At 45.1% G+C, this 13,633-nt stretch overlaps 1 protein-coding gene across 1 annotated transcript in view; it reads right to left on the bottom strand.

Annotated features, from left to right (window-relative positions):
* ap3b1a (adaptor related protein complex 3 subunit beta 1a) overlaps positions 1–13,633 on the bottom strand; it is a 319,942-nt gene that overhangs the window by 51,084 nt on the left and 255,225 nt on the right. The window contains exons 23-24 of the mRNA XM_070879808.1: positions 7,600–7,831; positions 5,066–5,150 (exon numbers count right to left, since the gene is read on the bottom strand). Coding sequence (XP_070735909.1) covers positions 5,066–5,150; positions 7,600–7,831 — 317 coding nt within the window. The remainder of the gene's footprint in view (positions 1–5,065; positions 5,151–7,599; positions 7,832–13,633) is intronic.

Genomic DNA, 13,633 nt, shown 5'->3' with positions numbered 1-13,633 from the left:
TGAAATTGAGAGGTTTGGGAGGGAATTCCAGAGTTTAGGGCCAAGGCGGCTGAAGGCATGGCTGTCAATGATGGAGGAGGAAGAGGCGAGAATTCTTTTTCATTTCGTGTCAGCTGCGGCTCAGTGGGTAGCACACTCGTCTGAGTCCGAAAGTTGTGGATTCAAATCCCACTCCAGGGACTTGAGTACATAAATCCAGGCTGACACTACAGTGCAGTACTGAGGGAGCACTGTACTGTCAGAGGATCAGTACTGTTCAAAATGGAACTCACCAGCATTGAGTGGATGGTCCACTTATGTCACTAAACTCTGCTTCTGTTAAGGTTACCTGCTACTTTATTCTGGACTGGCAGATCTATGGCTTTAACCAGCAGAAGGTCTGCTAGTCATTGAAACAAAGTTTGTGTGATTGCGTCATGTCCATTTAGAATGATGTGGCTCACAATTCTATAGATCTGCTGTCTACTCAGTCATGAAAATAATTCTGACCCAGTACCTATACTATTTTGAAGCCAGGTCTATTATTTTCCAAATGTAATACACCCTGGGGGCAAGTCTGTTTAAACTGGGTTCCTTCCCTTGTGAGAGGCACTGGTCACAAATGCGAGGAATGGTGCCACACAAAATCAGCACTCTGCAACCACTTCAACATTTAACACTCTCAAATGATTTCTTAGGACAATGGAAAATAAGTAAGGAGTCAATATGTAAGGAGGTTTAGTTTAGTTATGTCGGATATCAAATATCATCCGACCAGGGATATGCAAATGTTATTGTGCTTATACCCGGAATATGGCCCAATTCCTGTAATATTCTCCTTGGACAGCAACAAACATATTTAGTGGAAGTCAGACAACACCCTCCTGGATGAGTTCCTGTTAATGACAGGTGTTGTGTTGAACAAAATTGGGACTTCTCCAAATTGAGAATCACTTGAAGCTATGGCAGTTGCATTACGGAACGGTTAACATAGAAAATAGGTGCAGGAGTAGGCCATTTGGCCCTTCGAGCCTGCACCACCATTCAATATGATCATGGCTGATCATGCAACTTCAATACCCCATTCCTGCTTTCTCTCCATACCCCTTGATCCCTTTAGCTGTAAGGGCCACATCTAACTTCCTTTTGAATATATCTAACGAACTGTCCTCAACAACTTTCTGTGGTGGAGAATTCCACAGGTTCACAATTCACAATCAGACTGCTGAACCTTGCAGAGGGCACCTAACCAGCTATCTAAAATTGAGCCGATGAGTTTTTCCTCATGGCTCAACAAGGCAGTCACCAACTAGGTAAACATCTTGGGTACTTTACATACCGAAAGGCAGCACCTTGCACTGATGGTGCACTTAATAATAATGACCGTCAGATTCTTTTAGTGGGTTTCCCTGCTCCCACTATGGAAGTTTTCATCATTCAGGTTGACTGAAGTAAGACAAACTCCGAATTGTACCACTAGTATTATCTGTAGAAGAGTGACCATATTGAACTTCAAGATGTAGGAATTCAGAACCTTAAAATTGAGATCATCAAGGACTCCCTTGGTTATAGAAAGTACTAAGTAAAAGGAGTAAATCTCAGTGCTTCCAAGGCCCAACAGAATAACTTTGTAACTTGCTGGTTGAAGGATCCTTTTGTTTGTCCATTCATGAAACTGCATTCCCAAATCTGAGAGGGAAGGATGTATAGTCGAAGGCAGGCTTCATGGAACAATGGAAGACAACATAAATAGGTCACAAATGAGTCAGCCACTCACAAAGATCTGAGACACTTGAAGGAGAGGATAAAGTAAAGTCAGGCTAACCAAAGGTCAGTCTCTAAAATGGTCGTAAGTGAGAAGCTTAGTCACTGTGAAAAGGAATAGAGAAACTCCAAGACAAAAAGCTTAAAGAAAATCCACTATACACACAGGGACTGACTTTAACTACAAGGAAGCAACTAACCATTTTTATTCTGGTGTGAAAGACTGATTGTTGGTGGGAGTAAAAGAACAAAGGGAATGATCCAGAGTGACACCTTATGAATAGTGCAACTGAATTATCGATGCATGGGACAAATATTTTGAGGATACTGATGTTAAAATTAATTTTCTCCTGCAGGATGCTGGTAAATTCCATGCTTATTCAGCCTCCATACACAAATGCTCTGATAGGAAGATAGGAGTAGGCCATTGAGCCCCTCAAGCCTGTTCCGCCATTCAATGAGATCATAGCTGACCTAACTCCATAGACATTCAGACAGGAAGCAGAGAGCCGGGATAAACGGGTCCTTTTCAGAATGGGAGGCAGTGACTAGTGGAGTGCCGCAGGGCTCAGTGCTGGGACCCCAGCTCTTTACATTATACATTAATGATTTGGATGAAGGAATTGAGTGTAATATCTCCAAGTTTGTAGATGACACTAAACTGGGTGGAGCTGTGAGCTGTGAGGAGGATGTTAAGAGGCTGCAAGGTGATTTGGACAGGTTCGGTGAGTGGGCAAATGCATGGCAGATGCAGTATAATGTGGATAAATGTGAGGTTATCCACTTTGGTGGTAAAAACACGAAGGCAGAATATTATCTGAATGGTGACAGATTAGGAAAAGGGGAGGTGCAACGAGACCTGGGTGTCATGGTACATCAGTCATTGAAAGTTGGCATGCAGGTGCAGCAGGCAGTGAAGGCAGCAAATGGCATGTTGGCCTTCATAGCTAGGGGATTTGAGTATAGGAGCAAGGAGGTCTTACTGCAATTGTACAGGGCCTTGGTGAGGCCTCACCTGGAATATTGTGTTCAGTTTTGGTCTCTTAATCTGAGAAAGGACGTTCTTGCTATTGAGGGAATGCAGCGAAGGTTCACCAGACTGATTCCCGGGATGACTGGACTGAAATATGGAGGAGAGACTGGATCAACTGGGCCTTTATACACTGGAGTTTAGAAGGATGAGAGGGCATCTCATAGAAACGTACAAGATTCTGACCGGATGGGACAGGTTAGATGTGGGAAGAATGTTCCCAATGTTGGGGAAGTCCAGAACCAGGGGACACACCACAGGGGACAGACACGCAGGCCAAAGCTTTTTGTAAACAGTTGTGTAAAACGAATTTTCTCTTTTAAAACAAATCAACTGTCTAAAAGCAATGAAACTGTGCCTCTCTAACTGGGTGACAGTCAGATGATCCATTTCCACTCTCAACCTGTTTAGCAAGTAAAACCAAAGCCAGATTATGGAGTTTTATTATATGTGTATGGGATCATGCCATCATAGAGTAACATATGAAAATGACTGACAGGAAAATACCAGCTGGTCCATCAATCCTGCCCACACTCACGATGCCCGGAGCATCACGACTGGACATTTCCTAACCCCCAAGTATGTAATGTAGAGATATGCCAAGGGCCAAGTAGTACTGATGAGATAAAAGTGGCAAAATTGCAACAAGAATTTGGGATTTGAAGGGTTTGATCAACTGAATAGAGCTCTGGACTATAATGCGTTTAAATCCCCAGTCATCAGGTGCAGTTGCAAGCACTGTATTTTAAGTGTACGCCTAAGTACTATTGCATGTGTTGCTTAATAAACTATGAATGCTTGGCGTCAGCATTTCAAGAACCTCATTAATTTCAAGGAATAGATAGAACATCTTATCACAAATAAAAACTATTGTCTAACCAGGTTTTTTTTGGGCAGGGGGGCGGAAGGAGGATGAGGGGGATTATTGTAAAATAAATAGAAAAGTTACCATAAGTACTCATCCAAAACAAATTATGAACAGCTATTATTTGGGAAATTTACTGCCGATGGTGCTCCAGTGCAGCCTAACTTGCTAACGGGAATCTGTCCCCATCTCGCGCCGATTGGCCACCCCACCCACACATCAAAGCTCCACCTGCTCTCATAAGCAGCATAAGAAATAGGAGTAGGACTCGGCCATACGGCCCATCGAGCCTGCTTCGCCATTCAATACAATCATGGCTGATCTTCTACATCAATTCCACTTTTTCACCCGAGACCCAAATCTATTGATTCCCTTGGTGGTCAAAAATCTATCGCTCTGTCTTGAATATACTCATCAACTGAGCATCCACAGCCTCCTGGGGTTGCGAATTCCAAAGATTCACCACCCTCTGAGTGAAGACATTTCTCATCTCAATCCTAAATGGCTGACCCCTTATTATGAGACTATGATCCCTCGTTCTAGACTCTCCAGTCAGGGGAAACATCCTCTCAGCATCTACCCTGTCAAGCCCTCTTAAGAATTTTTTTAACGTTTCAATGAGATTACTTCTTATTCTTCTAAATTCCAGAGAATATAGGCCCATTCTACTCAATCTCTCCTCATAGCTCAACCCTCAACCCAGGAATCAATCTCATTGCTGCCAATCGACTCTACTTCCTTATTATCTCCTAGGTTGCTTGCAGCAGTGCTCGGGAAAATTAATCTATCGTCCCGGCAGACTCCTGGACAATCCAGGAGGGTTGACAACTTTTACTGTAGTAGGCCTTTCGCAAATTATGTAAAATTGATCATTTATACCACAAAGATTAATTGAATACCAATATTATAAATGGCCAATTTTATACACTAAGTATAAGAAAACAAGTACAAAACTGTAAATACTGAAAATCTGAAATAAAACACAATGTTGAAAATACAAATCTGTAAAGAGAAAAAGCATTTGGGATGTGCATCCTTCATCTGAACTATGAATGTAAGCTTCTTGGTTTAGAAACACCCACCTTCCTTCAAACACTAAAATTAATCTATAATGGCAATGCATAGTCCTGTGATTTAAAAAGACACTAAGTACCTGATGTACGGTAATTGAATGAAAGTAGCATTGTGAGTTTTAAATGTGCATTATTGCCATTGTATCAGATACTGTAGCACTAAAAGAAAACCAACCATTAATAAACAGACTGACATTTATTGTGTTAACATAGTAAATGCAACAATATAATAGCTTTTTATTATTTAGCTGAATTCTCATTCAATATTCATGAATGCAAACTGCCTACAAGTCTAAAATATTTCAGTTGCATTTAGCAGAAAGGTCATCAATGAGTAATAAATGGCTTACTTACCACAGTTGAAAGTTGGCAGCCTGTGTGGAATCACAGAAGTCAATGCCCATTGAAACAGTCTTCGATGTCCCAGGCTCAAGGCACTCTAAAACAGGGGGAAAAAAGTTTATTTTTGTATTTCATACATATGGTAATGGAAGTTGATTTCAGTTTACATTTCCACCAGCACAGGCACAATGGGCTGAATGGCCTCCTTTTTGCTACATCATTCCAAGACAACAATGGGTTCAAGACGATGGTCTGGATTTTCATTTTTGTGTGTTTTCGCCCGTTTCCAGGTGCAATTCGTGGCGGAGCCAAAAATTTAGTGCCGGGTTAACGTTAGCACCAGAGTGAGGAACTTTTGCCAAATGAAAGTTCACAAGGAGCGTTAGTGTGAACTTTGGCATTGCACCACAGACTTTATGTGCCGGAGCCAAAGGTTTCGGCACATAAAGTCCAGTCGCAAATGCTAACGCAGGGTGCGGCCGCGCACATACGCAGTACAACCGGGGCTAAATCAGCCATTTTACATTTGGATTTTGATCATGGAGGATGATGATCCCAGACAGCGTGCCAAGCGATTCAGCCACAAGGCTAATGAAGCTCTAGTGGGGGCTGTGGTAAGAAGATGGTAGGAGTTGCATCTTCAGGGTGGTTCTAGACCACTGCCATCAATATTTAAAAGGATTTGGAGGGAAATCACTGAGGAGGTCGCTGCCTCAGACATTGTGGTCAGGACTGGCACACAATGCCCAAAGAACTTTAATGATCTGACAAGGGTCGTCAGAGTACAATTTTAATTCATGCACTCCTTCATGACTTCAATTATAAATCTGACACATGATTTGTTCTCATGCTGTTGGTGCCTCTTAGCACTCTGTGGATCGCCTCCTAAAATGTATGACACATAGGTAGGCTTAGTTCAGCACGCTAGTTGCCATGAATGATCTTTACACATTATTAAGATTGCTTTCTGAGGTAAGATTGCTCCCCATTTCGATATCCTCCTGATGAACCATGTGCAACTTCCAAGGCCATTAAACAGAAGAATGTATTACATTCAGACAGTATGGTATAAGTGCTTTGGTGGCTATCTGTGCCACAAGAGCAGATGGACCCTTTTGTAACCATTCCCATTTTCATCTTTGACGGCCAAGAAGTCTCATAATCGCCGTGACAGGCAGCAAGTCCGCCTCAGACCCTGCCACTCACTGACATCAAGGACAGAATGGCAGGCCTCATCGGCATCACTGGTCGGGCAGCTGCCACTGGGGACGCTGACCCCAGTTCAGATAATGAGGGCAAGACCTGCACACTACCTGGGATAGGTTGGGGCAATGTCATGCAGTGCCTCTAGACTAGGGTTGGGGCAATGTCCTGCACACTCCCTGGGATAGATGCCACTTTGAGTAGGAGCAGCAGGCAAGGGAGGGTGATAAGGGGAAGGGGGGCAAAAGACGGTAGGGAAAAAACAGTGGGGCAGGATATGATGTTGCTGCATTATGTTGCTGCACCAGAGTCGGCTCATCGGTATCCTTCTTTCTCCACCTGACCTGACCTGACCTGACGCGGAGTGGTCCCTTGAGGGATGCTGCGCCTGTGGCTGGTCATCCGGAAGTAGAAAGCAATCCAACATGGCCCCCATATTTATAAATGTCCTTTATAAAACAAACTAGAAACTCTCTCAAACTTCATAACCAAAAGTATACAGTAATGCAGCGTTCTTCTCCCAATCCTTTTAATCACTCCCAGCTTTCGCCTTCACTTTCAACATGGCGCCGTTAGTGTCTGGTGCACCATGGGTCAGTCTGGTTTTTGCTGGCGGATTTTCGGACAGACGCTGAATCAAGCAAAATGCTTGAAGGTTCCGCCCGGGGGCGCTCGTGCAGCAATGCACGACAATTTACGTCGTGCAACAGGTCAAAACAGCTGCGGGGCAATAAGTTTTAGCGCCGCCACAAAGCCATTGGCGAAAGTTCCGCCTGGGCGCAAAATCTTGTGCGCCTCGTTTCACGGCTCCCAAAAACTCATTTTTGCGCCGCACCAAGGTGCGAAATGGGGCGCAAATCAGCCAAAAATCCACCCTATGACTTAAGTTTTCTAGACAATTCAAATGTTCTTTCTTTTCTTTTTCCATCTTTTCACTGACAATGTCCTCACCTTTCCCTGTTCCAAGTAAACTGATCACCCTTCGGTACCGAGCCCAAGTGATCATGCTTCTCATCTTAGCCTACACAGCGAGTGTTGGCAGGTTATTCACCACCAAAGCATCAGAACCAAGTCCAATCTTGCCCTCAACTGAGATCAACAAACACATCTCAGGAGTTGGTAAACAGCGATTCAGCACAGGGGCTGTAGCCTTCCTTACACAAAGGTGCTGAGGCCAATTCCAACATGCCTTCTACTCTTCTCTTCAGTAGCAAAAGAGGGCTGAAAACATGTGTTTAATGTCTTACAATTAGGAAAGAGTGGCTGTCACAATAAGCATCAAGGAAAGTGAAAACTTGCAAAATGTAAAGCAGGACTAGTACACAAATATTGTATTTCAGTACCTATTGCATAGAAATCATGCATTTGCATTCCTGATGCAAGCTTCCGCTCTCCTATTCGGAGGTTCTTAATTTCTTTGTCAGAGCTATTGGTTAATGTGATCTGAACAGACACCATTTTTGAGTTGTAAATACATGGTTGACGCGGAAAGTGATACTGCGCTCCAAGACCTTTTCCAGACATCCGATGAAGTAGTTCATATGATTTTGAAGGAACAAATACTGGAGTAGTAACCTAAACAGCAAAGAAAGCACAGTAACTTAAACAGTGCAAATAGTAACACAAACAACCAAAGATTTTAATTATTCAATTTAAATCATTCTGAATCAGATGTGTGCCCAATTTACTGCATTTCCCAGGAATAAAAAAAAACTAGTACATCTGTTCTGCTGATTCTTCTCATACCAAATTCAAATTCTAGATCACTTGAGGGTTGATGAAGGTGTATGAACTTTCAGAAAGCGTTTGATAAAGTGCCACATAGACTTGTAAGAAATACTGACGGCAATGAAATCAAAAGGACAGTGGCAGTGTGGGTACAAAATTGGCCAAGAGACAGAAAGCAGAGTGTAGAGGTGAACAATTGTTTTTTAGTCCGGAGGGAAGTATACAGTGGTGTCCCCTAGGGGCCGGTATTAGAACCACTGCTCTTTTTCATATCTATCAATGACCTGAACTGAGGTATAAAGGGCCTAATTTCAAAGTTTGCAGATGACAGAGCTTGGAAATGTAGCAAGCAGTGAGAGCTGTGGAAGCTGGGTCATAGAATAAATTTAAGACAGAGATACAGTTTCTTAACGGATAAGGGAATAAAGGGTTTTGGGGAGTTGGCAGGAAAGTGGGCCCGAGTCCATAATCGGATCAGCCATGATGGTATTAAATGGCGGAGCAGGCTTGATAGGCCGTATGGCCTACTCCTGCTCCTATTTCTTATGTTCTTATGAACACGAGCAGGCTTCATGAGAACAGACTGGTGAAATGGGCAGGCATGTGGCAGATGAAATTTAATGCAGAGAAGTGTGAAGTGATTCATTTAGAAAGGAAAAATGGGGAGGTGCAATACAAATTAAATGGTACAATTTTACAGGGGGTGCAGGAACACATATATGGGGGTACACAGACACAAATCTTTGAAGGTGGCAGGACAAATTGGCAAGACTTTAAAATAAAACATCTGGGATCCTTGGCTTTATAAATAGAGGTATAGAGTACAAAAGCAAGGAAGTTATGCTAAACATTTATAAATCACTGGTTAGGCCTCAGCTACAGTATTGTGTCCAAGTCTGGGCATCACACTTTAGAAAGGGCATCAAGGCATTGGCGAGGGTGCAGGGGAGATTTACCAGAATTATACCAGGAATGGAGGATTTCAGTTAAGTGGAGAGACTAGAGAAGCTGGGATTGTTTCCCTTAGAGGTTAAGGAGAGATTTAATAAAGGTGTTCAAAATGATGAGGGGTTTTCGTAGAATCATAGAAATTTACAGCACAGAAGGCAGCCATTCGGCAAGTCGTGTCCTTGCAAACTGACAGAGCGCTATTTAGCCTAATCCCACTTTCCACCTATTGGTCCGTAGCCTTGTAGGTTACGGCACTTCAAGTGCATATCCAAGTACTTTTTAAATGCTATGAGGGTTTCTGCCTCTGCCATCCTTTCAGGCAGTGAGTTCCAGACCTCTGGGTGAAAAAATGTCTCCTCTAATCTTTCTACCATTTACTTTAAATCTATTCCCCCTGATTATTGACGCCTCTGATAAGGGAACTAGTTTCTTTCTATCCATTCTATCTAGGCCCCTCATAATTTTATACACCTCAATTAGATCTCCCCTCAGCCTCCTCTGTTCCAAAGAAAACAATCCCACCCTATCCAATCTTTGCTAAAATTCTCCAGTCCAGGCAAAATGCTCATAAACCTCCTCTATACCCTCACTCGTGCAATCACGTATTACCTGTAATGTGATGACTTGAACGGCACGCAGTATTCTAGCTGTGGCCTAACTAGTGTTTTAATGTTGATGACAGAACAGATTAGAAGGTGGTCCGTCCAGCATCAATATAGTCGCAAAGCAGCGATGGCAACAGAAGCAATGCCGCTGAAAAATCGACGCCGGGGCATTCAAAGACCCAGTTAAAAGAGCCCTATTCAGCCAGCGCCCCACTGCCAACCTGGCAACCCTCAATGACCCCGAGACGCAGAGTGCCCACAGCGCCGGGGGGGGGGGGATCTGCCCTCAAGGCGACCATAACCAGTGCTCGGTCCCTCAACCCAATTCGGGAGCAAAGCAGCTCGGCAGACGGCTGAAGACCGAGGTCCAACAAAAAGCCCACGACCTAAATAGATGGAGGGTGGAGAAAGCACAGGAGATTCAGCAGCTGGCCGACAGCCATGATGTGCGAGGATCCTTCACTGCAGTTCAGTCCACCTACAGCCCAAGCACCCAAGGCCCCACCCCACTGCTGGCCAAGAACGGGAGACACTCGTCAAGGACACAGAGGTAGTCAAGGCCCACTGGAAGGAGCACTTCGAAGAGCTCCTTGATCAAGACTCTGCCTTTGACACGAGTGTCCTCCACTCCATCCCGCAGCATGCTACCCGCCACCATCTCAGCAAAACCCCAGCCCTACATGGAGGTAGAAAAGGCCATTCGTCAGCTCAAGAACAAGGCATCAGGAGCAGATGGAATCCCCGCCGAGGCACTGAAGTATGGTGGAAAAGCACTATTAGCATGGATGCATGACCTCATCTCGCTCTCATCTGGAAGGAGGAGAGCATGCCAGGAGATCTCAGAAGTCGTAATCGTGACTATCTTCAAAAAAGGGAACAAGTTCGACTGCGGCAACTACAGAGGAATCTCCCTGCTGTCGGCCACTGGGAAAGTCATCGCAAGAATCCTCCTCAACTGTCTTCTTCCTGTGGCTGAAGAGCTCCTCTCAGAGTCACAATGCAGATTCTGTCCACTAAGGGGTACAACAGACATGACTTCACCGCGTGACAACTACAAGATAAATGCAGGGAACAGCACCAACCCTTGTACATGGCCTTCTTTGACCTCACAAAGGCCTTTGACACTGTCAACTGTGAAGGACTATGGAGTGTCTTCCTCCGTTTCGGCTGCCCCCAAAAGTTTTCACCATCCTCCACCTGCTCTACGATGACATGCAAGCCGTGATCCCGACCAACGGATCCACCACAGACCCAATCCATTTCCGGACCGGGGTCCAGCAGGGCTGCGTCAACGCACCAATGCTCTTCTCAATCTTCCTCGCTGCATCTGACTCTCAACAAGCTCCCTGCTGGAATGGAAGCAAACTATGGAACCAATGGGAACCTGTTCAACCTTCTTGCCTCCAGGCTAGATCCAAGGTCGTCCCATCCTCGGTCATCGAACTACACTACGTGGACGATGCTAGCACCTGCGCACAGAGGCCGAACTCCAAGCCATAGTCAACATTTTCACCGAGGCATACGAAAGCATGGGCCTTACACTAAACAAAGGTCCTCCACCTCACAGCACTGCCCCCCGGTCATCAAAATCCACGGCACGGCCTTGGACAACGTAGACCATTTTCCATACCTCGGGAGATTATTAACAAGGGCAGACATCGACGACAAGGTCCAACACTGCCTGCAGTGTGCCAGCGTAGCTTTCGGTCACCTGAGGGAGAGAGTGTTTGAAGACCAGGACTTCAAATCTGGCACCAAGCTTATGGTCGACAGGGCAGTAGCGATACCCACCCACCTATATGGCTGAAAGATGCAGACCGTATACAGTAGACACCTCAAAGTGCTGGAGAAGTACCGCCAGCGTTGCCTTCGCAAAATCCTGCAAATTTCCATGAGAGGATAGACGCACCAACGTCCGTGTTCTCGATCAGGCCAACATCCCCAGCATTGAAGCAGTGACCACACTCGACCAGCTCCGTTGGGTGGGCCACATCGTCCGCATGCCCGAGACGAGTGCTCTACTTGGAACTCCGACATGGCAAGTGAGTCCCAGCTGGGCAGAGGAAACGTTACAAGGACACCATCAAAGCCTCCTTGATAAAGTGCAATATCCCCACTGGCACCTGGGAATCCCTGGCCCAAGACTGCCCTAAGTGAAGGAAGAGCATCCGGGTGGGCGCCGAGCACCTCGAGTCTCGTCGACGAGAGCATGCGGAAACCAAACGCAAACAGCGGATGGAGCGTGAGGCAAACCAGACTCCCCACCCACCCTTTCCTTCAACCACTGTCTATCCGACCTGTGACAGGAACTGTAATTCTCGTATTGGACTGTACAGTCACCTGAGAACTCAGAGTTCGAGGGATTGCCTATGATGATGATGACCGAGTGTTTTATACAGTTCAAGCATAACCTCACTGCTCTTATATTCTCTGTCTCGGCTAATAAAGGCAAGTATCCCGTATGCCTTCTTAACTACCTTATCTACCTGTCCTACTACCTTCAGGGATTTGTGGATGTGCACTCCAAGGTCCATCTGTTCCTCTATATTTCTCCCCAACCTATGTGAGAACACCAGCGGCAGGTCAGGGCCATAAAAGGAGCGGCGAGCGGCGGCCATGGGCAGCGTGGAGGCAAACCTCTCCAGGGAGCAGCGCGAGCTGGTGCAGGAGGGCAACGGCAGCAAAGAGTGACGTCATTAAGGTCCAGGTCAGTGATTGAAGTGTGGGCAGATACAGCAGGAGCAGAGAGGTCGGAGCGAACAGCGGCGAGAGACTGTAGAGCGATGTGATCGGGGCCCAGGGGAGGCGGGAGCTCGGGGCCCAGAAGAGGCGAGGGCCCAGGGGCAGCACGAGTCAGCGCACACTGCAATATGTGTGCGCATTAGGTCTGTGCAGCAGAGCTGGTCTCCAGTCGTCTTAGGTAACCCTTGCCACTGGACCAAGACCGAGCTCTGTCAAGCCCGTGTGGTGGCTGGTGTGCAATGGCCACCACACGTTAAAAAAATCCACACACAGGCATCTTCCACCCTTGAGGATGTAGTTTGGGTCCTTCATTGAAACACCTGTGAACTCATCCTTTTTTGGCGTGGAAGTCATCCTCATTTCGAGGGGCCGCCTATGACTGACTGACCATTTAATGTGTATTCCCTTGCCTTGTTTGCTCTCCCCAAATGCATTACCTCACACTTCTCCGGATTGAATTCCATTTGCCACTGTTCTACTCACTTGACCAGTTAATTGATGCCTTCCTGCAGTCTACTGGTTTCTTCTTCATTATCAACCACATCGCCAATTTTTGTATCATCTGCAAACTTCTTAATCAGAAGATAGGGAGAAATGGTTTTGACTGACAGGAGGGTCAGTAATTAGAGGAGAGAGATTTGATAATGGACACAAAATCCAGGGTGTATGGAAAGGAGAAGATTTTGTTTTTACACAGCGAGTTATAATGATCAGGAATGCACTGCATGAAAAAAGTGGTGGATGCAGATACAATAGTAACATTTGAAAGGGTATTGGATATATACTTGAAAAGGAGACATTTGCAGGGTTATGTCAAAGAACAGTGGAATGGGTCTAATTGGATAGAGAGCTAAAGAGCTGACAGACACGATGGGCCGAATGGCTTCCTCCTGAGCTGCAAGATTCTATGATTTGACTATGCATTTAATATAACGAGAAACAAACTAATAAACAAAGCTGTCTTATTGTTGGACAGTTCTCTCCTTTTTATCCCCCTTTCACTCCCCAGGCATGGACAGGTAGATGACCTGCTCCCCAACCTCGCTCAGCTGTTCAGGAGCTAAAGAAAAATTACAATAATTTTGAACAAATTTTAATCGACTGTACATTCTCTAATTGTTACCTTACAAAGAAAATCTCTGCTTGAAAAATTCATAGATTACAACTAAGATCCTATCAGCAAAAAAAACCTTATATTTTACTACAGTTTCTTCTGAACAATGCATAAACATATACTCAGTATGTATCGAGTGGCTATTTTGTTTTGATTACTTCTGCTATACACAATACTTGTAAAATCTATTTAAGGAGTCTTAAAATAACAATGCCTGGTTTATTTTACAGGGAGTAA

Source organism: Pristiophorus japonicus, chromosome 1 (assembly GCF_044704955.1).
Source record: "Pristiophorus japonicus isolate sPriJap1 chromosome 1, sPriJap1.hap1, whole genome shotgun sequence".
Lineage (NCBI taxonomy): Eukaryota > Metazoa > Chordata > Chondrichthyes > Pristiophoridae > Pristiophorus > Pristiophorus japonicus.
This window is presented reverse-complemented; position numbering and strand designations above follow the sequence as displayed.